Raw genomic sequence first — 25,781 nt, forward strand, 5'->3', positions numbered from 1 at the left:
TTTAATAGGAAGGAGATAGGAACTCTGACCAGGATGATGAGGAAGAAACCCATATGTCCCTTAAGATCTGATTAGGACTTTAGGGGATATAGGAAGCCATTCTTGAGTGGCTCAAGAAAAAAAGCAGCTTCCCTCTATTGAGAAAGGGAATTGGGCTCTAAAATGTCAGTATGCATGAAATACTTACCAGAAAGATTTGAAACAACATCATCAGCCAGACCTAGAAGTTTTATTCAAATGTATTGCTACCAAGTCACATTTTTCACACCTGCTAGATGAAAAATCAAAATTTTTTGACCCAAATGTCCTGCTGTAGTCACATCAATCTAGGTCTTTAGTATGTTTGGGTCTCTGAATCAGTCATCTCTACCCTTGCCTATGAACAAAGGTACCAATAAAATTAACAGGTATATCACATATTTATTTTTTTTCCTGAATGGCATTTCCCCTATATGAAACTTTTACAAGTCTTTATAACAGGTGTGTGGCCACTGAGATTTTAATTCTGATAATAAAGTTGACATCAGTCACAAAGCTATATTTGAAATTTTCCTCCACGTTGACCTTAACCCTAACACAGTTTCTGTGCACTGGTTGAGCTAAAGAATTGCCATTGGTCTCCTGAGTGGCTGGTAAAAAGTCACTTTCATTCCTCTATCATACCACACATGACCACACCACCAACTTTTACTGGGAACTTGTTATTGTAAGATACTGTGTACTTGATAACATAGGCTTCACAAGGTCAAGGGTTGTCTTTTTTTAACTTGTCAAAAAAAATCCTTAATTCTGTTCATGTTTCCAATAATCTTGTGCCTCAGAGAAGCTATAATTAATTGAGACTATTGTATATTTTGACTTGAGCCAGAAGAATCTCCAAAGTGAAGATCTCATCAGCCTCCTCTGTATGCCACAAAGGTAGTATGTGGAGATTGGCTGTGATGCTATCACTGATAGGTCACAGTGTTTCCCAGTAAATGTCTTTTCCCTAAACAAAAATAAAGAAAAACCTCAGTGAACAAGAAAGGCTAAGAGGCATGGAGAAAAATATCTTTAAGAAAATAGAGAAGAATACCTCCCAACTCATTTTATGATGCCATTATTACCCCAAAACCAAAATTAAATAAAGGCAGTTCAAAAAAACTACATCCCAGCCAAGCATGGTGGCACAGACCTGTAATCCCAGCAGCCCAGGAGGCTGAGGCAGGAGGATCACAAGTTCAAAACCAGCCTCAGAAACTAAACAAGTCTCTAAGCAACTTAGTGAGACCCTGTCTCAAAAAAAAGGGCTATGTATGTTGCTCAGTGATAAAGCACCCCTGGGTTTAATCCCCAGTACAGAAAGAAAGAATACCAGTATTCAACATGAACACACATACAGTTCTCAACAAAATATTAGCAAGTTGAGTCCAGCAATATATAAAAAGGACAAAGCATCATGACCCAGTGGAATTTAGACTGGGAGTAAATGGCTGTTTTGACATTTGAAAACCAATCAGCCTGATCCACCTATTAACAGACTAAAGAAAAGAATCCATGTGGTCATATCAATAGATAGAGAAAAAAAATTTTGATAAAATTCAACACTCAATCCTGATTAAAACTCCCACAAACCATGAATTCAAGGGGACCTCCTTAACCTGATATAGGACATCTACAGGAAATATATAATAAACATTATTGGAAAAGGAAAAATTTTGCAGATCTTGTGATTCATAGAAATTCAAAGGAATCTATAGATAAACAATTAGAATTAATATGACAGTTCAGCAAATTTGCTGATACAAAATCAATATTTTAAAAATTGATTCTAGGAAGGAACTGTGAAATAAAACTGACCAAATTATGTCATGTACATGTATGAATATATCACAGTAAGTTTCACTTTAATGTATAACTATAATGCACTAACTTAAAAATAAATAAATAAATAGAAGTCCAGTAGAGTAGTTTAAAGGGGGGATCATGGGGAGGGAGGCTGGGAGAGAAAGAGTAAGTACTAAGGATTAAAGAGTAAGTACTAAGGATTAAGTACTAAGCAAATTATGTTGCATGCATCTATGAATATGTCAAAATAAACCCCATTATTGTATATAATTAACTAATAAAAACACTTAAAATTTAAAAATCAATTCCACTTCTATTTACCAGTCACAAACAGAAAGTAAAACTTTTAAATGATCCCATATATAATACCACCTGCAACACCATGATGCTTTAAAAAAAATTGACCCTGAATCTGATTAGGTCTCTAGATTAATTACCCATTTGCAAGAAATGAAAATGGTAAAGGAGCATACTTAAGATATCACAGAGATAAAATTTTAAAAATCAAATAAGTTATGAGTAATAATTGTTGAAGTTGTGCTGTATGTATCTGAGGTTCATTTCATTATATTCTCATATGTGTTTGAAATTTTCATCATTACAAAGTAGTTTTTAAATACCATTTACAATGCCTTGTTTGTTTGTTTAAATCAGTAAACCTGGAAACAAATCTGACAAAGGTATTCGAGAAATTTATAGAAAAAAATTATAAAATGAATTGAAACATTAAGGAAAACAGAAAGACATATTGTGTTCATGAACTGAAAGATTCAATGTTGTAGAAAATCTATTCCTCCCATATTGATTTTATGGATTCAGTGCAACCTCAGCCAAAATCCCAACAGTTTTGAAATTGACAATCTAACTTTAAAGTTTACATGGAAATACATTTGTTAAGGAGTAACCAAGATGTTCTTGAAGAATGAGTAAGGATGTCTTGCTCCATTAGATTCTAAGACTACTTATAAAGCTTTAGTAGTTAAGATAATCAGGTATTGTGGGGCATGGTGGTGCATGCCTGTAATCTCAGCGGCTCAGGAGGCTGAGGCAGAAGGATCCAAGTTCAAAGCCAGCTTCAGCGACTTAGCAAGGCCCTAAGCAACTTAGTGAGACTCTGTCTCAAAATAAAAATAAAAAGGGCCAAGGATATGGCTCAGTGTTTAAGCACCCTTGGGTTTAATCCCTGGTACAAAAATAAAATTTAAAGATAATTCAGTATAAATTTAAGGATGCTCCAATAGACCAGATGAAAAGAATAGAGAACCCCAAACACTCCCATACACAAATGGGCACTTGATATATGACAGAAATAGCACTGCAAAGCAGTCTGAAATGGACGGACTTTTCATTAAGTTGTGCTGGGATAATTGGGTATCTGTTAGGGAGAAAAAGAAGAAAGAAACTAGACCCCTACTTCACACAAACAGCAAAACTCAGTTCCTTTACATTAAAAACCAAATCATGAAAAATAAGACTATAAACTTTGAGAGGGTAATATTGGAAAATATCTTCAAAGACTAGGAAGGATTTCTTAAAATATCAAAAATACTTCTCATTAAAGGAAAGATTGATACATTTAACTAAATTAAAGCTAATAATATGTGTTCATTAGAAGATACCATAAAAAAATAAAGAAGCAATCCATAGAGTAGAAGAAGGTATCTGCAATGCGTAGAACTAACAAAGGTATAATATCCAAATCAGGAAAATAATCAAGACATTTAAGCAGACACTTTACAAAAGAAGAAATCCAGGGGTGCTCAGTCTCGTTACTAATCAGATAAATGTAAACTAAAACACAGTGGTATTATATTGCTTATCCACCATGATGATAGAATTAAAGACTAATAATACCAAATGTTTCCAAGGAAGTAGAACAGTAGGAACTCTCATACACTGCTGGTGGGAGTGTATATCAGTACAACCCAACTGGAAAATAACATCACATTTACAATAGTACCATATGGCATTCTGATAGTGATTTTGGATTTTCCTTATATATAACTCATTCAGGGACTCCTGATTGATCCATAAGTAAAATCATTAAGAGAGTAAAATCTATGGCAACATCCTAAAAAAAAAAAAAGGCAAGTATCTGCATAGACTAAACCTAAGAGAGCAATTTTTTAACATCTCTGCCTATGTTACCAATGCTGCATACTATAATCAAGTAAACCAAAATTATAATTTTCTGCTTATAATTATAACAACTTAATTATAACACTTTTTTTTTCTATCTTGGACTAAGCCTGGTCATGCAGGCTGGGCTCAATTATGCATACCTGTAATCCCAGGGACTTCACTTGGGAGACTGAGGCAGGAGGATCACAAGTTTAAAAGCCAGCATCAGCAACTTAGCAAGGCCCTAAGCATCTTAGCCAGACCCTGTCTTAAAATAAAAAATAAAAGGGTCTGGGGATGTAGATCAGTGGTACAGCACTCCTAGGTTCAGTCCCCAGTACTGCAAAAAGAAAAAAGAATTGTCATGTAGTAGTAATACTATTTACTAAATATCTACTGTGTGCCTGGCACTGAGGTAGGCACATTTACCTTTTGTCTTCTAATTCTTTATAACAGCCTCTGAGAGACTCCAAGAGATTAAAGACCTTACTGATAGAATGTTCTGGCTGAGGTCATGGGCTTGGGTGCCAGACTCTCCCTACTTTGTCAGGATGTGAAGTAAAGTTACAATCTAGCTGTGTATTTCGGGCAAATTGCTTAGCCTCTCAATCCTTCAATATCTCTTCATCTGTAGAATGGTGACACGATTCTGTTTGTCATTAGAAAGATTGAGTTAATATATGTAAAATTCCTAGAAAAGTGCCTAACACTAAGTACTCAAAACCAGCTAATGAGTGGCAAAGCCAGGGTTCAAAAGAGGCCTGTCTCTACTCAAAATCCCATGATCATTCAAGTTTAAGTTTCTGATCTGTGTTATCAGTGATGTATGTTCAAGAAATGCAATGCCATTTTAACATAAGCCTATGCTGTTTAAACATTTCTAAGGAATCATCATGCAAACCAAAAAGCAGTCTTTTGTGAGTGATTTGAAAGACTGCAATGAGTGTGTTCATGCTTTTTCATGTAAACTCTTCAAATGAATCATCTTTCTCTTTTATACATTAATATATATTAATGTATACATTAATTTTGGTGGGTTTTTTCCCCCTCCTTTGTGTACTAGGCGAGTAGCTTGCATTGCAATGGAGAAGACCAAACAGGAGCAGCAGGCCAGCTGTACTTGGTTTGGCAAGAAAAAGAAGCAGTACAAAGATAAATATTTGGCAAAGCACAATGCAGGTAGGGAAAAGTACATCGGTTCCTGAGGCTGGGTTAAACATCTCCAAGACCAATGTAGATGTAACATTTCCATTTGGTCTTCAGAGTTTATCCAAAACATTCCACCCTGTGAGACTGTCACCAACTTGCAAAACCATGAAGAAAACTCTGCCTCCGATTAATATATTGGTGATTAACAATATATTTTACAAAGTTGTACTTTATTGGATAGAAATGCTATTGGGAAATACTGTATTCAGGGATGTCAACAAGTTAAGTCCTCCCCTGAGAAATGAGAGCCTGAGAGTTTGCCAAGACCCCAGGATTCTTACCTCCCTTGGCCTTGAGCAGATAACCCTCCCTCTTGGGTTCCTCCCTGGTGCTTGGACATGGCCCCATGACAGATATCTAAGGGCAAAGGTGCATGCACAAGCTGTGCTGCAAAAGGTTCGGTGCTTGGTTTGAAAGGGTGCAGATGGCATAGGTACTAACTTGGTTTAGTCCGTTTCTGTGAGTAGTCTTCTCCTTCATGGCATTTCCAAGCTCCCAAAAAATCAAAGACATTTTATCTTGGCCTTCCCTTCATAGTTTGTTTGTCTATATGGAAGCTTGTGTGCAACGTAAGTCAAAATGTTCACTTGTTTTGTTAAAAACTGAAATGAATACCAAGAAAGCATGATCTGTTATTGCAAGAGAATTCCCAGAAGACTCGTAGGATGTAGCTTAAGCGAAAAGAAAATACATAATGATACAGTTATTTTCAGTGATTCCTTAAAATGACTCCTTTTGTAAGGAACTTTTTCTGAGGAATTAAGAGCCCTGACACTGGCATTAGATGGGTTCCCAAGGTTTCAGAAAGAACTCCAAAAATCAAATGTGACCCAAAAACATCAAGCGAATCCAAACACACATACTCAATCCAACAACATAATATAATTAATTGGACAAATATGAAAAGCTTCTTTCTCTGTAGAATGTTCTGACATTCACTAGGAAAAAATATTTAAGAATTCTCAATTTTCATTTCTGAATCAGAAATTAAAATAAACATTTTGAAATGCTGTATGGTACAATATGAATGTGAGTGGCCACATAGTTTTAAGTTCAAATGGTAGTGTTATATGGGAAGTCCTTCTTTCCGGATTAATTACATTGTACCACATTTTTATTTCTGATAAAATGTATCTTTTATTTCTGATTATATACTACTACAGAGCACTCCTCTCATAATGACTTTTTGTTTTGTTTTATAAAGAGAAGAAATACTTAAAGCAGACTAGTTAAATGAAGTCTAGCCACTATTAATTGCAAATTCTCAAGTAGTGTGCTTTGAAAAAATGCAATGCAGTATCAGCAGAGTGTTGCTCAACCTAAGATGTCAGCAGTTTTTTGCCAAGTGTCCTTAGTTGTTTTTATTTCTGCCAGCTTCTACCAGTAGCACAATCTAACAGGCTCACAGGAAAACATACTGACATTATCTAAAATACTCAAAAAAATTATCTTAATTTGAAAAATTTACAATATTAAATGACACATAGACATAGATGGCATTGAAATTAATTTAAACCTAGAAAACAACAAAGAAATGGCTGGTTAAGGCTGTCAGTGCATTATTAGTTTTTATACTGTACTAATGGAGGGCCCATAGACATGAGTGTTCAATTTGCCAATATTCTTTAATTCAGCTATGAGGAAAAATAAGCAAGTCCATTGAAAAACTAGATCTTTCTAAATGATGATAAAGAATTAACCCAATCAATCATGCATTAAAGAATTTTGCCAGAGAATCAGCATCCAATCTGGCAGCCAGTATTTTCTGTGGTTCACTTTTTCTGTTCTTTGAGCACCGGGACATCACTAGTCTCTTCTTGTTGTCTTAGTTCTCTGATTCCTAACGGATGGAGCACACTGGTCCTCCAAATACATCTGTAAGCTTAATAGGCAGCCTGAGCTAGGACCAGAAATCAGCACACCTGAGTAACCATGGGACTCAGGCAAATCACTTATGCTTATAATCCCAGCAGCTGGGGAGGCTGAGGCAGGAGGATCAGGAGTTCAAGGCCAGCCTCCGCAATTCAGTGAGACCCTGTCTCTAGATAAGATATTTTTTTTAAAAAATGGCTGGGGTGGGGGCTGGGGTTGTGTCTCAGCAGTAGAGCACTAGCCTAGCACATACGAGGCTCTGGGTTCAATCCTCAGCACCACGTAAAAAAAAAATAAATATATTTTTTTAAAGTATTGTGTTCAACTACAAAAAAAAAAATGGCTGGGGATGTGGCTCAGTGGTTGAACGCCCCTCCAGGTTCATTCCCCAGTACCAAAAAACAAACAAGGGAATTCAGCTAATCAATCAAGACAATCTTTTTCTAATTCTCAAATTCAGTGTTCTTTCACCACGTGGCCCGCCAGATGGGTATCATTTAAGGAAGCTTAGTACTCTATCCCACAGCAGGTTTTGGCTCTCTGATAGATCATTGCTTCTCAAGGTTGAAAGATTTCACCCTTGATACAGAAGGCAGGAGCCTAATGGGTAGAACAGAAGTGGTTTTTCCTCTGTCTTTACATCTGTCCCAAACCATTGACCTATCTAAGTTCTTGGAAACTCAAAATGAAGATAAAGCGAGGGCAAGTAGGGATGGGGACCTACTTCAACCACTTATATGTTATCTTCAGTGTTTTCCTAACTAAGGATCTCTTCTGAGCATCAAAGTCGAATCAATCCCTTGCTTAAGTGAGTGTTCTGCCTGTCAGTACTTTTCTCTGCATGTGAACCCTCTTGGGAAATGAAGTCTGAGCTCCTTAGAAGGTTCTTGCAGAGCTCCTTAAACAATACTTTTCTCTAATGGCATAGAAATCAGTACGGGAAGGGGGATTATTTTTTGCCTTCTGAACCATTTAGAGCATTTGTTCTTATATTGTGATCTACTGTCCTCTAGCAGCCTGAGAAATCTCTCTGAGTGTCACAGAAGCTAGACCTGTGTAAGCTTTTTGCTAAACTATGACATATTACTGCTTTCACCTCTAATATGAAATGATAATTGACCTATAAGTGCCAATAAAATGTAGACCAAGGGGGGAAAAAAGTTTCTTTGTGTTTAGGTTTATCTGTGATTCTCTAGTCAGAATATCATTGTTAGGGTTCTCTCACCTGCAAAATAATCTGTCAAGCTCTCCTTTCAGTTTCTCTGGTCAGGAGAAATGGTCAGCTATTTTCCTGCACTTTCTGGATTATTCTGCCTGACAAAGCCTAGCGTTTCTTTCTGTTACCAGTTCTTTAGATTTCTTCTGCTTCACCAACCAACTCTTCCATTTCCTGAGGGATTGCTATTACTCTACAAGAGATCAGATTGTCAGGAAGGGAATTTGGGCATCTTATCAGCTCTTCTGTTTTTAGCCATAATGAAATTTCATCCTAACATACAGAATTGCCCTAAAAGAGTGAGAAGCAAATACTATTGACCTCCATTAGTAAGGCAGATACATAGAAACATCAAAAAATTGGAAATATCATAATCTTTCATACTGAAAACGAGCCAGATGGGCTCATGGGCACACATCAAACTATATTTGCAGAGGATTTTTCTGGCTTTTTCAGAAATTGAATGAAACACAATATGCCCTTTGTTCTTCCTGTAGTACTTAGCAAATAAGAGCAGTATGTTTTGTTTCATAATCCGCATGTTTGAGAATTGATCATATATCGACAGCAAGAGCCAAACCTTATCATCAAATTTTGAAATTGTTTATATCTGTGGTAAAAATAAAGGATTCAGTCAGTAGATAAAACTTATGGAAACAATAATACCAGAATTATTTCCATTTCTGTCACTAGGAAATTCTACTATTTAGTTAAAGCCAAATTCTGCTCATCTGTGTGGCCTACATCTCACATCATAAAGTGGCAGCCTATTTGTTAGTCAATTTGAACCCATAAATAAGTTTTGTCTCTCACACACAGTGTTTAAAACAATTTTATAAGTTATCACATTTGAAAGTCAGATTATTCAATATAAAACTCTGGATTTAGACTTCCCTTGGAATGCAGAACAGTGAGCTACTTCCTTTCTTAAGGACTCTGGGCCGTCAATGGCCCTTTTGGATGGACACTTACTCTCCAGCGCCCACCAACCCCACAATCCCCTGTTTTTGTGTCTGGCCCACTTCATTTAACCACATTAGTTTCCTGGCCACTGCAGGCATTCGAGTGTACACTCCATGGCCTGATGCGACCAGTATGCAATGCCCTTTTTTAACTGGAGATTTGTATAGTCTTTGAAGATATCTGCAGCTTTTCAAACTGAGACAAGGATTCAATGCTAACAGCTTTTTTTAATGGAAAAGATTCAACTGGAAAGTAATTACCAGAAACTTAAAAGAAGTGTCTGGAATGTTGAGTAACCTACCAGGAAATCAGAGAAATATAAGCAAACTATGCCAGAAAGTATTTCTGAATCCTTGGGAAAAAAATTTGATTATGGTATGTGTAGTGTTTATAGCAAATACATTTTCTGCAACACATAAAGATTTTTAGCCACATACATTCGGTGCAAAAAGCATTGTTGTGCTGCTAGAATTGCACTCTTGAGGCATTGAGATTCCCACCCTTAAAACTTCCAGAAGTAAATTTTGGATCAAGTTACTAATGTGAACTCTTTTTAAAATTACAAAGCCTTCACGTCAAGTACAGTAGCTTGCACCTGTAATCTCAGCAACTCTGGAGGCTAAGGCACAAAGATCACAACTTCAAGGCCAGCCTCAGCAAATTAGGGAGACCCTGTTGCAAAATAAGCACTAAAAGGGGCCGAGGATATAGCTTAATGGTAGAGTGTCCCTGGGTTCAATCACTAGTACAAAGGAAGGAAGGAAGAAAGCCCTCATTCATTCATTTTTAAGTGACAGATCCCTGAGCCAGTGATATTTGAATATCCTAAAATATACTATTATATACATACATATGAACTGAGAGCATCTCTACAATACCATTCATAAGCATGTTTAAATTATGCTTAGTGCTACAAATTACTACTGTTTACTTTTAAAAGTAAAAGTACTTTACTTTTATGCTTTTTGTTTTCTTGAGTACATAGAACTCTAAAGACAAAATAGTGGCCTCTGGCCTTGCCACCCTAGTGCATTATTTTTAATACTGAAAGTATTAAAAATAATAATAATGATGATGATGGAAATATTACTCAGCAGACAATAGGTATAAAAAATATTGCCATAAGCACTCCTGCTTTCATTTTGCAGCTCTCATCACTCCATTACCACTGCAGCTCAGTGGTAGAGCACTTGCCTAGCATGTGCTAGGGTTCCATCCCTAGAGCTGGCAAGAATTAATAATAATAGTAATAGGCACGCATGATTAGAAATTGCAAACAGTACAGGAAGGTGCAAAACGAAAAACAAAAGACTTCCACACCTACGCTCTCTAAAAAGAGTGTCTTGTAAATTCCCATGTAAAATTTCAACCCCAGATGCTAGTATGTGAAATCCACTGGCTTTTATATAAGGATATGATTAAATTTTTATTAAAATGAGTTTGTTTCTTAATGTGACTGATTTGCCTTGTGTTTAGAATATTGCATGATAAAGTTTATTTTGTGCATATTATACTTTTATTTTACTAATATATGAAAAGCCATATTTCAATGACCCCTGTACATTTTTCATGCTGTCTCACTCCCAATGGCCTCTGTGCATGTAAGTAACCTGTTGAATGACTATGCCTCTGTGTTTTTGGTGGTTTCATTTTTTTTTCAATCAACAAGCAACTTAAAACCTTTAAAAGTTCAATCTTTAAGTACGCTCCTAATATTCCTTGTATCTCTTACGTTTCAATATCCTTTCTTATTGCTTTGCAACCCTATGACCACGTGATGATTTCATTTAGAGCAAAGTAACCCCTTCATGTTACTCATTCATGGTTAAGATGCTGATGTTTAACCTATCTGTTCATTTCGTGGTGTTGATTGTTGATATCTAACACATTCTTGCGTGTTTTTAAAAACTGACATCTTAATCCAGTAGGACCAGAGTCAGGGCTCTGTAGAGGGAGGGGATGTGTTTACCATTCAGAATGCTTGTGTCATCATCATCTTGATCTTTCATGAGAGATTTGATTCTTTTTACACACTAAAACATATCAGCTGGGCATGGTGGCACATGCCTGTCGTCCCAGCAGCTTGGGAGGCTGAGGCAGGAGGATTGCAAGTTCAAAGCCACTCTCAGCAACTTAGCAAGGCCCTATGCAACTCAGCAAGACCCTGTCTCGAAATAAAAAATAAAAAGGGCTGGGGATATAGCCAGTGGTTAAGTGTCCCTGGGCTCAATCCACAGTACCTAAATAAATAAATAAATCAGCCAGTTGATGTACTTGTTCCACAAGCATGCTTTTTCTTGATGGAAATATTACTCAGCAGACAATAGGTACACAAAATGATGCCATAAGCACTCCTGCTTTCATTTTGTAGCTCTCATCACTCCATTACCACTGCAGCATTACTAGCTAGCTCTGCCACAGAGAGCCTCATGTTCATTTTAATTTTGGGAACGTGCCATTTCAAACACAGAAAACATGTCGTCGTTTTTAGCTGCTGCTAGGGAATATGCTCTAAAGATTTGCAGTCAACCTTTATGAAATCCAGTTATGGAACAAAAACAAATGCACAAGTACCCATTAATATGCATTAATGCTTTATTAACATATTTCTTTTTATATATATTTTGAGAATCATGCTTTTTGTTCATTTGTTTGTTTCTGATCTATTGCATTCCAGGGTCTTATTTTGCATTGTGAGGTTCTTTGCTACTGAGCTGATATAATCATTTAGCCACATTGTTTCAGGGAGCAGATACCTTCTTAATGATGAACCTAAGCATCCCAGATCCCTTTATGGCAATGTGAAATCGATTTTATTAAATTTACTTCAACCCCTCTAAAATCCAGGGCTAGAAACTGGGCATGGTGGCACATGCCTGTAACCCCAGTGGCTCAGGAGACAGAGGCAGGAGGATCATAAGTTCAAAGCCAGCCTTGGCAACTTACAGAGGCCCTAAGCAACTTAACGAGACCCTGTTTCAAAATTAAAAGGGCTGGGGATGTGGCTCAGTGATAAAGCGCCCCTGGGTTCAATCAATACCAAAAATAATAATAATAATAATAATAATAAATAAAATCCAGGGCTAATTCGTTACTCTTTTAAGAGGAAGATTTAGTGTGTACCTGACAATATTTGGATATGATCATGTAAAAAAAAACTGCAGGAAACAGACAGATGATTTTAGCCTTCTTGTGAGAATTTTCAAATTTGTGTGAGAAACTGACCATGTTGAACTTCAACAGGAATGGTCATTTGCTCAGAACACTTTCACGTGTTGCTTAAAATCCTTCTTGTGTTGTTAACAGGCAGGTGTCAGAGAAGTATTTTTAAACTATTTCTTCTTGGTCTGTAATAATCAGAGAACTCTCCTTTTGCAAAAGTTTCTGAGTTCAGATTCTCCTTTACTATTCTTGCCATCCTGTCCATCCTGATTATCACACACAACTGCCCAAGGTGATGAGTGACATGGTTTCAGGGCCAGGAAAGCATGTTCTCCTACTTAGGTACCTGAGATTTTCCATCGAATGGATATCTGGGTTACAATAGAACTCGCAAGATGCTCATTTAAAAGCTTGTGACAATAATTACAGAACTTGACTTTGAAAGAATCTAGCATGCCACCTTCATCAATTTGAAAGAAAGAACCATGAAGTTCAAGACCAATGGCCATGCATTTCTCATCCATTTCTCTCTAGAAATGATCTAGCTGGCCCCTCTCTTGGTTGACTTTAGCTGCATTCATGCTCTGTTCATGTTGGTCACTGTCCATAGACTTTTTCTTTTTAGTATTGCTGATTTCTTAAATTGTAAAAATATGAACAGCATGTGATTTTGAATGAATTCATATGATTTGCTAGATACTGCATGGGAGAAAATATGCAGTATCCTTTCGAATTGGACTTTTATGCATGTACTCAACATATCTTTGCCCCTGTTTCTAAAGTGCATTTTCATGGGCTTAAAATGAAAATTTCTCTCCTAAATGCTATACGACTTCAATCACATGTAAAGCACATACCATAAATTGAATTCATATTTTAAGACACTTTTAATGTAACTTGGTTTTTGCCAGTAAAATTACAATTTACGTACTTGAAATATTCATTCCATAAATTGACCTTTCTTCTAAATCTTTGCATTTTAGTGTTTGATCAATTAGATCTTGTCACATATGAAGAAGTAGTAAAACTGCCAGCATTCAAAAGGAAAACACTAGTCTTATTAGGTAAGTTTGGCTATAAAAGTGTCTTACTTATTCTCACCTTAAAAACATTTTGTAAATATTATTAACAGTTGTCAATTTTAACTTTTTTTTTCCAAAAAATGCCATAGGTGCACATGGTGTTGGGAGAAGACACATAAAAAACACCCTCATCACAAAGCACCCGGACCGGTTTGCATACCCTATTCCACGTAAGCAACGTCTCAATATCTTTTAATTATGTTTTTCTTATTAATTTTCAACATGGTAATTTACATATTTTTTCTGATTATATAAGTAATAGCTGTTCATTGTAGGAAATTTATAAAAACCCAAAAGAGGACAAAGAAGAAAATGAGTTAATAATCCCAACTTCACTCTCCCAATAATAAGTTCTATAAATATTTTGTTGTATACCCTCCTAGGCTTCTTTTAGTATGAATATATGTATTGTGTGTGTGTGCTATGTTTGTGGGATTTTAAATAACATTAAGTTCATTCATTTTGTTTATAATTTAATTTTTCCAACAGTATGCCTAAAACATTGCCTAGATTAGTTATTCTTCAGAAAAATAAGTTTTAATAGTTATATACTTTTCTGTAATGCAACAGTCTCTCTCTCTCTCTCTCTCTCTCTCTCTCTCTCTCTCTCTCTCTCTCTCTCACTGGGGATTGCTTTGCCATTGAGCTGCATTCCCAGCCATTTTTATTTTTTATTTTGAGACAGCATCTAAGATGCCTAGGGCCTCACTAAATTGCTGAGGCTGGCCATGAACTTGTGATTCACTCCTGCCTCAACCTCCCAAGAAGCTATGAAATTACACGTGTGCACCAACACGCCCGTCTTCTTCTTATCAGTTTAAAAACCCAGTCAATGTGCTATCAATTGTTTACTATAAAGAATTTGAAAATTTTAAGATTTCTAATAACCCCCTTACCTTCCTATATTTTATTCTTAACCTTTTGCCCTCTTCATTATGTGAACTATAAAATAAAATAATCCCAGGGTTGTAAAGAAGATTTGAGAACATGTGTATGAAGCACTTAGCGGATGGTGGATAAGTAGCAGCCATCTTATTATCATCTGTATTCTAAAGTTTCAAATTTTAATCCCTTAAGCTTTCTAGCAGTTACAGTTTTGTTCAGGGTGGGAAGAGCTTAAGGAGAATGATTTGTAAGAGCAACTGGAGAAAATGTCCTGACTGGCTCCTTCCTGCAGGGCCCTGGGATGCCATCCTGAAGCACACAGTCCACACCACTTACTCAATCTGTACACCTGAGTGAGCCAGGAGGCTTCACAAGATGGCTCTGATTTACCCAAGACAAGTTTATCAAGTATCGTTGCAATTGGTGCTACTGGGGTTTTCTGATCAAATACTTTGGAATGTTCTTTTAATCCTTCTTATATCTAGATCTTGAGGACAACAAGCTTGGCTAACATTTGGTTTGCTCTTGAGCACATAACAATTGAACTTCCATGTTATTAAATGGCCAGTTAGCTAGCTGGACTTTAAACCTTACTTTTGCTGATGTCAATCATGTCTAATCTCTGAAATATTTGACCCCATGTAATGATAATGCACCAATAAAAAAAATCTGGAAAAAATAAATAAAATGTATACAGCATACATTTAACTACTGAGATAACTGAAGATAGTTATCAGTTGAAGATAGTATATCATCAATATATTATGCCACTTCTTGAGCTTTTGATGTGGCTAGAGAAAGGATTTTTCTCTGATTGTCTACAGTTTGAAGTTCATGACACTTGGCACTTCTAAGGGAAAGAAGAAATTCCCCACTGGCTTGAGCCCATGTGCCAGCAAAGAGTAGTATAAATTTGTCTTTGCTTAAGGAGGGTAGGAAGCAAGGAAGAAGGTAGGAGAGAGGAAGGAAAGGGAGAAAAAGATTTAAACCAATATTCCTTGCTCATCTAGAAAAACATTTCCTGAAGCGAGTTTTGCATATTGGTTTAGACTTTAGTATATACCCACTTAGGTCAGACTTTGGCAAATCTTTTCTGTAAAGGACCAGGTAGTCAACATTTGAGACTTTGAAGGCCACACAGTCTGTGTCACAACTACTCAGCTCTGCCGTGGCAGCATAAAAAGAGCCATAGACAAAAATGTGAACAAACATGCATGGCTGTGTCCCAGTAAAACCTGAAGACTGCAGACCATTTTGGGCCCATGAGCCAGTTTGCCACCTCCTAGTTTAGGTCTTTATATGATAATTATGGTTACACCTCACTAACTGTCAATGATAATGATAGTATTCAATCTCTGTATTGTCCAGCACAGCAGCCATTAACCTCCTGTGCCAGTTAAACCTTGGAATCATGGCTTGTAAAACTGAGGAACTAAATTTTTATTTGTAATTTGTTTAAATTTAAATAACCATATTTGGTATTTCCTTTTTTAAATCTTCTTTCTTCCTCCTGATCAAGGCCCAAATACACTGAGACATATATATAGTGAGTGAGTTAATCTTGGATCATTTCATATCTTTTTCCTGTGGTGGTCCATGAAGGAGTGAAATATATCTGTAAATACTGAAGTATTCCCCAAACCAAATAACTAAATGGCACAGTTATACACATATAAAAATGGATTCTAGAGTTTTCTTCTAGCTGCTAGGATGGGAACAGGGTATGTGGGACATACTCTAAAGAATCCACAATTTTTAAAAAGAGTAGTAGTAGTCTGGGTGGGCCCATTAGGAACATAAGTTGATCAGCTCAGCCTTTAAACCTCTCGTGACATGGGACTTTGCAGATACAACCAGACCTCCAAAGAAAGATGAAGAAAATGGAAAGAATTATTACTTTGTATCTCATGACCAAATGATGCAAGACATCTCAAACAATGAATACTTGGAGTATGGCAGCCACGAGGACGCAATGTATGGGACAAAACTGGAGACCATTCGTAAGATCCACGAGCAGGGGCTGATTGCAATTCTGGATGTGGAGCCTCAGGTAAGGCCCAGCCACCCTGAACCCCTCCATCCTGCCTGCATGCTGATAAGTTCAGATTCTGAAATCAAAAGATGCCATCTGAGATTCATGGGTTGCATAATAATCTCATAAGCTTCAGGAAAGTGTCAATAATCAAGATTTTATGGGTTAACAGTCTAGAATGCAGACTGGCCGATCACTGGGCATGTATTTAGGAAGCAGATTATTCTCCAATGAGATTTGTTATACTCAGAACTTCTACAGAAATTCTACTATAATTTGACCTCAGGGTGAAACTCTGGTACTTTGTTATCACAACAGCCTTGGTACAGCTACGCTGAACCATCAGAGCACCCGCCAGCATCTTATGTTAATCATCAGCAAGAAACTGATCCTGGGGCCTGGTTATGAAACACAGTGCTAGCTTTCTGAAAACAAGCATGAGTGACCCCAGATGTCAGATGTCAAGATGGAACAGGGATGGAGAGCAGGGGTGGTTCTCTGCCTCTCCAGTCTCCTCACAAGAGGATGCTGCCTGACCCTGAGCTAAAACTAGGTCAGATATAGACAACTTGGAAAGGACTCAAAGGGAAGTTGGATGTGGAGATGATTAAATGATTTGTAAATATGTTTTTTGCAAAAAGCAATTGGAATTAGGAAACTTGAAAGAAAAGGCTTGACATCAAAGGGGATGAGGGTGTTGCTTAGTGGTAGGGTGAGAGTGTGGGTTTAGCATGTGTGAGGCCCTGGGTTCCATCTTCAGCACCTAAAAAAATGCTGACAAGCTATTTTTTCATGTCTGAGTATAATCCAAGCAGAAATGGACTTGAAGCACAGAAGGAAGGATTTGGGAATTATAGACATTAGGGGAGGTTACAGGAGAGGCTGTGGGTTCCCTTGTGACTCCCAGATCTGCCATTTTAAAGGCCATTCTGTACCCTAAATCCCTTATCACCTAGAATCAGTCCACTAACCACCAAAATGAAGGGTCAGCTCCCCTGTAGTAGGCTTCCCTTGTATTTCATCAGGAGGCTTAGATGGCCATCCTAGGCAGGGCAAATCCCTGTTCAAGGGTCACAGCATAAGACTTGGTCCCCCAGCCATCCCCAAAGTGAGGACAGAAACTGCACAGCAGGATCTGTGTGACCTGGGACCTGACTGCTCAGTTTCTGGACACCAAGATTCTGACTTGTGGCCATTGGGTTCATCTGTTTCCATTTGATAGCACTTGATGGGTTCTTGAACTTGGAACTTTGGAAACCATGAAAGGATCTGGTTCGGGGGCTAGGGAGGAGAGCAACAATAGTGCAGACACTGTAGTTGACTTGACAATTAACTTGGACCTATATAGAACTAAATATGATGATGTGTAACGCAGATTGATTTTTGTTTAACTACTAATCCCTCCTTACTAGGGATTGGAAAAATCTTCTGGCCAGGGGTGGCTAGAGGCAAGGTCTCAATCCTGGTCCTGGTCTTCGACATCCTCTCCTTGGGTTCCACACTGGTCTTCACCTGAACGTCGTTTTCTGCTGGTAGTAATGTCTCTAGCAGTATGCTGGCTGCAGGGCTCCTCAGACCCCCTCTGCATTACCTAAGTCCACTTTCAAGGGCTTTCTGCCTTACCTGCTGCTGCTGCCGCTGCTATCATCGCCGCCACCACCGCTGCTGCCGCTGCTGCTCCACCCATAGTGTCCAGCTCTCCCTGTCCCTTGGTCCTTGCACAGCCATGCATTGCTCTGCACTGCTGAGTGGGAGACCCTTCTCTCGGCCTCATCAGGACATCCACAGCAGTTCCTTTAACCCATTGCACTTGGCCCTGGAGCACCTCCTTGCCCCAGCTGGGCACACTGTCCCCCTGCTCCCTGACTGCTGGATGGGCTCACCTGCACTCTCTTCTCCTGCTTCCTGTGTCCCCACCTATCAGAACTGTGATCTCTCAAGTCCACTGACCCCTGAAGGCAGGCCATGGGCATCCTGGTCTCTGCCTGAGCCTCTTTGGGCCAGTAGCCCCAGGGCCTGCTCGTCTCATTGGGCTGGTTGACCACTCTGGTACCAGGCTCTTCTGCCCAGTCTAGACTCATTCTCAGCCCAGGTCTCACACTTGAGACCATGTGTACACCATGGGGTACCCGCAGAGTCTGTGCCAATGGGACTTCACCCTCAGGCCTCTCTGCCCTCAGCCTACTCTCCTTAGGTCTGGGAAGGGTCCTTATCCTGCTTTGGGGATGCCACTGGCCATGAATAACCTACGTTCAGACAGAGCCTTGATGCTTCAGGGAGACTTTCCCCTTGGGACCTTATGACATTTTTCTCCTAGCCCCTTTCCTGCCCTAGCTTGTTAGATTAACCCCACTACTGTATCTCACAGTTTGATTTAACAAACTTCTATCAAGCCCATATATGCCAAGCACTGTGCCAGAAGCTAAAAATATAATTAAGAAGACAAACTGGTGAGGATGAAATTCCTTCCTCCATGTACATCAGAAACTGTCCTTAACAGGGAAAGTAAATTGTGGCTTTTTTTAAAAAAAAAATCTCACATCCACAACAGCTGAGGCCATTTCTACCACATATGGGCCATAGAAAGACCACCTAATGCTAGTGTTCAGCTCATTGAGTGCAGGTCTGATGCTTTGGGGCCATCTTAATTTATTTTAGGCAACTAAAGCCAAATGGAACACATGTGTAATAGTACTATATGATTAAATGTTGTGGTCCAACTCTAAACCTAGGCAACAATGGTAAAGACATTGAGCTACAAAAAATAGTAACCTGGCTTCTTTTAAAATAATAGATTGTATTGTTATAATGTTTTATATTTCATTAAGCATTATTACTCCTTACCTAATCTTTGGAATCCTATGAAATAGAAATCAGTGTCTATTTCCATAATGGAAGAAATCGAGGCTTAATGTAAAAGTAACTCGAACCAAGGTTTATAGCAGATTGAAAGTGGTTTGAACTTAAACTGTTATTGGTTTTGTTTTGTGTGTAATAAATCCCAACCTCCTCCCTAGGAATCTTCAGGATGGTCCACCAAATGTTTTTAAAACATTTCGAAAAATGTAGAAGGCAATAAAACCTGAGGAAAAAAATATAAGATTTCTTTCTTATGAAAATAAAGTTAGGACTCAGTAATCTCTGTCCCTAAAGCTGAAACTGTAATTTCTCCAATGTGTGATGAAAGATTAATGCAATGGTTTTAGAATTTAACCTTACTCTGATTTATCTGTTTAGAGTGTTAAAAGTTAACAGTAGCAGAATATTTGGGCTTTTGCTTTTGCCTACAGAGGGAAAGGTTGTTGTCAAGAGGAAGCTTCTAGGAGCTGAGGATGTAGCTCAGTGGAAAAGTACTTGCCTCGCATGCACAAGGCCCAGGGTTCAGTCCCTAGTATGGCATACATAAATAAATAAATAAGGTATGGGGACAGGGACTTTCAGGAACAAGGTGACTTTGCCAAAGATATAAGACCTTATACACAAAACATCATAGCTGGGTTTGGAGGCATCTTAAAATTTTGGAAATATAATAAGATAGGATAGAAATTTTAAAAATACAGTAATTAGAAAATAGAATGATTTAAATATAATAAATACAATAATTGGAAAATACATAGTTATAATAATTAGAAAATACAAAAATATAGGAAATAGAAAATCACAATACAGAAATAGAAAATCAAAGCCATGAAAAAGAAGAGGAAGCCAATATGAGAACCACGGGAGCTACTACAGTTACTGTGATAAACAAATTTGGCTCTGAACATCCTGGCAACCAGGTTCTGAACCAGAGGCCATTTTGTTCAATTGCTTTCCTCTCTGAGGTCACTGTGCTCTTCCTTAGATTTTTGTAGAAAATTATTTGTCCGCTTGCCCTTGTATACTTTTTAACTTTCCAAACCCAATTAGTCTTATAGCTATCTGCATCATACTTGGGTCAAATGAGTTTGTAGTCCTTGAAGATGGTAACCTGAAATTAATTCTTAGCCACCAATAGATGAACATAAAATCAATTTACTCCACAAAAGAGAACTAAAGAAGTAACTGTTAAATTAACATTACTTTGACTATTTGAATACAGTGTTCTCAGTGATCTTTCTAGAGCATGTGTGCGCATGTTCTCTCTCTCTCTCTCTCTCTCTCTCTCTCTCTCTCTCTCTCTCTCTCTCTCTCTCTCTCTCTCTCCTCTCTGAATTCCTCTGGGATTCAGAGAGAGACTGTGTCTCCTCATGAGTCAGAGCTGAAGGTTTAGAGTTTGTCTTTAAGTGAGCCTGAGGGAGGAGAATCCTTGTGAGGAGTTCCATTTCCTGTTCCTCAAGTGACTCTGAACCTCATCCAGACTGAAACTGCATCCAAAATGTTGCCCACTTGAAACACAGAAATAGAGCATGGAATGGGGACAGAGACCTTCAGGAACAAAGAAATGTGTGGTGACTCTGCTAAAGATATCATGCGCACTAGACAAGAACATCACAGTCAGGACTTGAGCCACCTCAGAATTTTGGAAAATATAATAATATAGGACAGAAATAGAAAATCAAAGCCATGAAAAAGAGGAGAAAGAAAATATGTGAACCACAGGAGCTACTGTAATTACTGTGATAAACATTAAATTTGGCTCTGAACTTCCTGGCAACCAGGGTAAAACACACACACACACACACACACACACACACACACACTTATTTATTTATTTATTTATTTATTTTTGGAATCAAGATTCCAAACATTCTTGACACAAAAGGCTCATGGCAATATGATGAACGTAGCCTTCATTGATGGTTTCATACAGTAAATGCAGAATGACCCTCATGTGTTTATGCATATAGCAAATAGGATGTTTCCCCCATCTCAGTTGCTCAAAGGCTGGCTATGTGTGAGTATGTGTGTGTGATGAGAAAACCTTCTGCTCCAGTTGAGCCTGTATTCATCTGATGCAGGAGCACAGGAAAGAAGGAGAAGAGGCCCAAGATAACATTGACAAAAAGGACATTTCTAAGAGAAGGTTCCTGTTTGGCTCCATATGGCTTTTTCATGATGACTGTTCCTTGCTAAGGTCTTTGGTCACAAAAGATCAGCAAAGAAATTGCCAGTTACCTCTTTTAAAAGTGAACATGTGCAAGTTTTGAAGAACTTTCTTAGAGGGGACTCTGAACCTGTGACTTTAACAATTAAAGAACTCTAATGGACAAATAAGATAGTATGCCAGTTTCCCTTAACCCACCAGTAGATATTATGTGACCAAAATTCAGAAGTAGTATCCCAGTGTAAGTGGGGCTAACAGTCAAAGAGAAAGTCAGAATTTTTCATATCAAATTTGTCTCTTACATACATGTAGCAGCATGCTCTCTGGTCAAACCTGCCTCAAAAGATAAGAGAAATCAAATACAAATTAGATTTTTTGTTTTGACCTTTTAATTGGATCCTAAAGGCAGTTTATGACAGGTGTCATATTGGACATGAAAGAAACAGTTGAACAGGACATGTCCCTGCCCTCAAGGTCCCCAAGAGCTTAATATTTCCAGTGTGGTGGGTGCTTTAATAGCACAGATGAGTGGCTCAGGGCTCACAAAGAACTTTCCAGAGAAAAGAACATTGGGACTGAGTTCTGAAGGGATTACTCAGTCAAGCAAAGAGGAGAGTGAAGAAGGGGGAAGGTGGATGGGAGGTCCAATCAGAGGGAGTTGTAAGTAAAGACACCAGGAAGCCAGAGTCTGACCCTTTCTAGAACTCAAAGCAGCTTAGTAAGGCCAGTCCTCTGAGGAGAGGGCAGAGGAAAGCCAAAGAGGTTAAAGCATGGGCCAGTTGGTGAGGGAAGGATTTGATCTTCATGCTAAGGAGTATACTTTTTTTTTTTTAATCCTATGGCCAAAAGGGAGCTGTTGAAGGGTTTCAAGCATAGAACAATGGGATTGGCATTTCAGAAAAACCATTTTAGTAGCAGAGTGGAATATAGTTGAAGAACAGCAAAACTGGAAACAGAGAACCAGTCTATTGTGATGACAGTGAAACAGGCAAAAGATGGAGTGACAGGAATAAGGGAAAGCACACATATTTAGAGACCATTTAAAAAGCAAGATATGTGGGAGGCCCTGGGTTCGATCTCCAGCACCGTAAAAAAAAATTTAATAATAATTTTAAAAATAAAAATATGTAGCTAACAAAATTGATATGTTAAATTCTCGTATAAAGAACAGCAAGATATTTACCCCTGATGCATATGAGTTAACTTGTGGATTGGGTTCCTGGATGGGTACGCTAGGTTTTGTCCTTGGAGGGGCCTTTATAAACCTCCAAAAGCATCCTCCCAGGGGAGGAGCTAAAGCAATGATCCCACAGCAGAATCAACTCCCATTGCATCCGACTGCAACTTTGCAATTCATCTATGCAAACTAGCAACTTTTGCAATTAGAGGTTTGGGATGCTTTGGAAGGGAACTGAAGGGGATCCCAGAGTTCCTTCTCCCTTGAGTGCCACATTTTCTCATGGGTCAACACATTGCCCACAGCCACACATTGTCTTTAGTGGCAGGGCTAAAACAAAAAAAGCCTGGGGCTCAATGACTCCAGCCTTGGGCAGGGTCCCCCTGTCTCACGAACCCTATTGGATTCTTTCACCAGGGCAACACAGAAGGCCTTATATAAGCATGAATGTAGCCCACACAATCATAGTGGCCAGGATTTGCTATCAGTGGTTAGCAATTTGCAGTTTCATATGTAACAAAGTGGGCTCTGGATTGGTGTGAAGCCAATCTGAAGGCCCATTACCCCCAGATGCATAGACCATCAATTAAAATTCAAGCTCCAGCTAATAACCAGGTTTTAATGAACATTAACCAACATAGTTCATGTTAACTTTTATGAAGAGAAATAAAGCCAATTGACTCATGAGATTCATAAGAAAAATGTCCAGTTTGTCAGCTTTTGTTTCCTGACAACTATCATTCATCCTTTAGAAGATATGAAGTAAAATAACCTGATTTATGAAATTGGTACATTTAATACCTTGCCAAAAAATTGAACCAAGGGCTTGAATTTTTCAGTTACGTAAATTCTTCATAGACTCATTTGAAAGTGGCATTACTTATATCTTCATTTAAGTCTCTTTTTGTTGTTGTTGTTGTTTTGTTTTTACCCAGGCACTGAAGGTCCTGAGAACTGCAGAGTTTGCTCCTTTTGTTGTCTTTATTGCCGCTCCAACTATCACTCCAGGTTTAAATGAGGTAAGAATGAATCTACTTTTCCCCCAAATAAGCATGCCCCCATTGTAAGGATCCACATGTGTTATGCACTCAAAACCAAAGCCCTATTCCATGAAGACAACTAAATGAAACTGTGATTTATTGTTGATGCTGGGCAGTCAGTATTTGGAATGAGGTAACACCAACAGTGTGAACTTCAGAGATCAGAATCTTGAAACAAATTCCAGCCTTAGTCTACAGCACAGTTGGAAAGCACATTGCTTCATTGGCAGCAAACGTCTGCTCTGGTGAAACAGGATGTGGAAAAGAATGGTCAGTCTATGGCTTTCTCAATAAGTCACTTCTAAAGTCCAAGGATAAACCCCATCAGTCCCCCAAGATGGAGTTTTCCCAGGCATCTCTAGGACTGCCAGTCGCTCTGTCTAGATTCGATGATGCTAAGACAGCAGGAGCCCCCAGGGCCAGCTCTGGATCAAACATTGCTCTACCTAAAGAAAGCTGTAAGGAATCCATGACCTTAGCTGGGCTACAGAGGCCCCTAGAGACCATCAAACTTAGAAAAGAGCTTTGTTCAGCTGGTGATATGGTTTAGTGGGAGAGCACTAATCTATCCATGCAAGAGGCCCTGGGTTTCATCCCCAGCACTGGAAACAAAGAAAAGAGCTCTTGTCAGCTCTCAAGCCAACTCAAGTCAGCACCTGCCACAAAGAAGGTATGTGCAAGAGTTGGCTACGCCATCCTTCTTCCCAAGCCCACTAAGAAGGCTTTCTATTGCTGACCAGATAGTCTCACATGTCTGGAAGGTGGGACAGTGCCTCCCTGCCATCTCTTCTTTAGTTAAGGGAATACTGCTATACAAAGTTATCCTGAAGAACTTTTGCAAATTCTAGAAACCACCAGAGGACTCTTAGCAGTGTTCAATAAACACTGGCCTAAATCACCCAAGCATACAGTGCAGTTAAATCAAGGCTTAGGAATTCACACTTTGTGTACCTTTAACGAGGGTTAAATCTTTAGATGGACTTTATTACTCGTATTTTCAGTCGTCTTTTTTTTTTTTTTTTTGGTCATTTCATTTGCAAAAGGCACGTTCCTTTGTAAAATTCAACTTTCCCATCTGATTCATACACAAGCATGTTTGAAATCCACATTGTGGTTAGCGTTTATCCTTTGGTTACCATGTGTTTTTCTTGAATTATCATCTTTGCTTTGTTTTTGTTTTTTTGTTTTGCCTGTTTTCCTGCCCTGTTACTAATTTTCCATAGCTGCCAAAATGGTGCAGAAAATTGCCTGTAAGTACCAGCTAGGAGGTGATGAAGTACAGCCTTTGTTCCTTTTAATAGATGTAGAATGTAGACATTTGGGTCCCACGAATCCTTGCTTTCTGCTATTAGAATAAAGGCATTTGTTTTCACTGAGTTGAACCTTGCTCACGTGTGAGTCCAGCATGCAGACAAGCTGTTGTCAAGGAAGAAACTGGAAAATAGAGCTTCATCTTAAAAGATCTGTAAGAGGGAGTTTTATTTTCCTATAAAGAGAACTACATCAAAAAGCTGACACTCTCAGCCACACATTTTTTTGAATGGTTTCCTCAGCCCCACTTTCTGAACAAAATATAAACCCTGCAAGCAGTTTTTGAAGCCCAGGATTGTATAGTCAAATGGAATCTCCTAATAAACACAGACAGTGACTTCATAGGAATTGTTCCTTGTTATACTGGTGGGAAGTGCTTCTGTCTTTGGGTAAATGCAGGTTTCCTAAAATGGCGTTTTTGCATTGAGCTTATTATAAATAATAGAGGGGCCTCAGAGAAGAGGAGAGGGGGTCCTAAGCCACTACTGGGCACCTATAGCTCCTGGGTCCCTCAAGGATCCCAGCATCTTTTATTTTCTCTGGAGATCTGCCTCTGTTACCCCAGACCCCCACCCCTTTCTTAGTAGAATTGCTTAGTCCCTTGATGATAGACTTATTACTTGTAAAATCCTGTGATGATCAGTTATCAGCCAGGTGCTTGTTCCTTTGACAGTGTTTATTAAGCAACAACTGTGTGCAAGGCTTCATGCCTGGGCACAGTAATGACAGACACAGGAGACAAGTTTATGCCCTAATTGGGAAGAAGGAAATTAATGAAATAAGCAGATATTTATATCAAATAATATACATTTTCAATATATTTTTTTAACTCAGGCAGATAGTTCACCTACCCAGTGT

General features: G+C 38.4%; 1 protein-coding gene across 19 annotated transcripts in view; it reads left to right on the forward strand.

Moving 5' to 3' along the window:
* Positions 1–25,781, forward strand: part of Cask (calcium/calmodulin dependent serine protein kinase) — a 349,377-nt gene that overhangs the window by 317,268 nt on the left and 6,328 nt on the right. For 6 of the 19 annotated variants that reach the window (XM_078034941.1, XM_078034937.1, XM_078034943.1 and 3 more), the window contains 7 exons: positions 5,012–5,127; positions 13,354–13,434; positions 13,542–13,622; positions 16,185–16,387; positions 17,782–17,901; positions 23,508–23,591; positions 24,836–24,862. In XM_078034941.1, coding sequence (XP_077891067.1) covers positions 5,012–5,127; positions 13,354–13,434; positions 13,542–13,622; positions 16,185–16,387; positions 17,782–17,901; positions 23,508–23,591; positions 24,836–24,862 — 712 coding nt within the window. Of the gene's footprint in view, positions 1–5,011; positions 5,128–13,353; positions 13,435–13,541; positions 13,623–14,629; positions 16,388–17,781; positions 17,902–23,507; positions 23,592–24,835; positions 24,863–25,781 lie in introns of those variants that run through there. The other 13 variants (XM_021725572.3, XM_040275415.2, XM_021725574.3 and 10 more) reach the window with 6 other exon arrangements.

This window comes from Ictidomys tridecemlineatus, chromosome X (assembly GCF_052094955.1).
Source record: "Ictidomys tridecemlineatus isolate mIctTri1 chromosome X, mIctTri1.hap1, whole genome shotgun sequence".
Classification (NCBI taxonomy): domain Eukaryota; kingdom Metazoa; phylum Chordata; class Mammalia; order Rodentia; family Sciuridae; genus Ictidomys; species Ictidomys tridecemlineatus.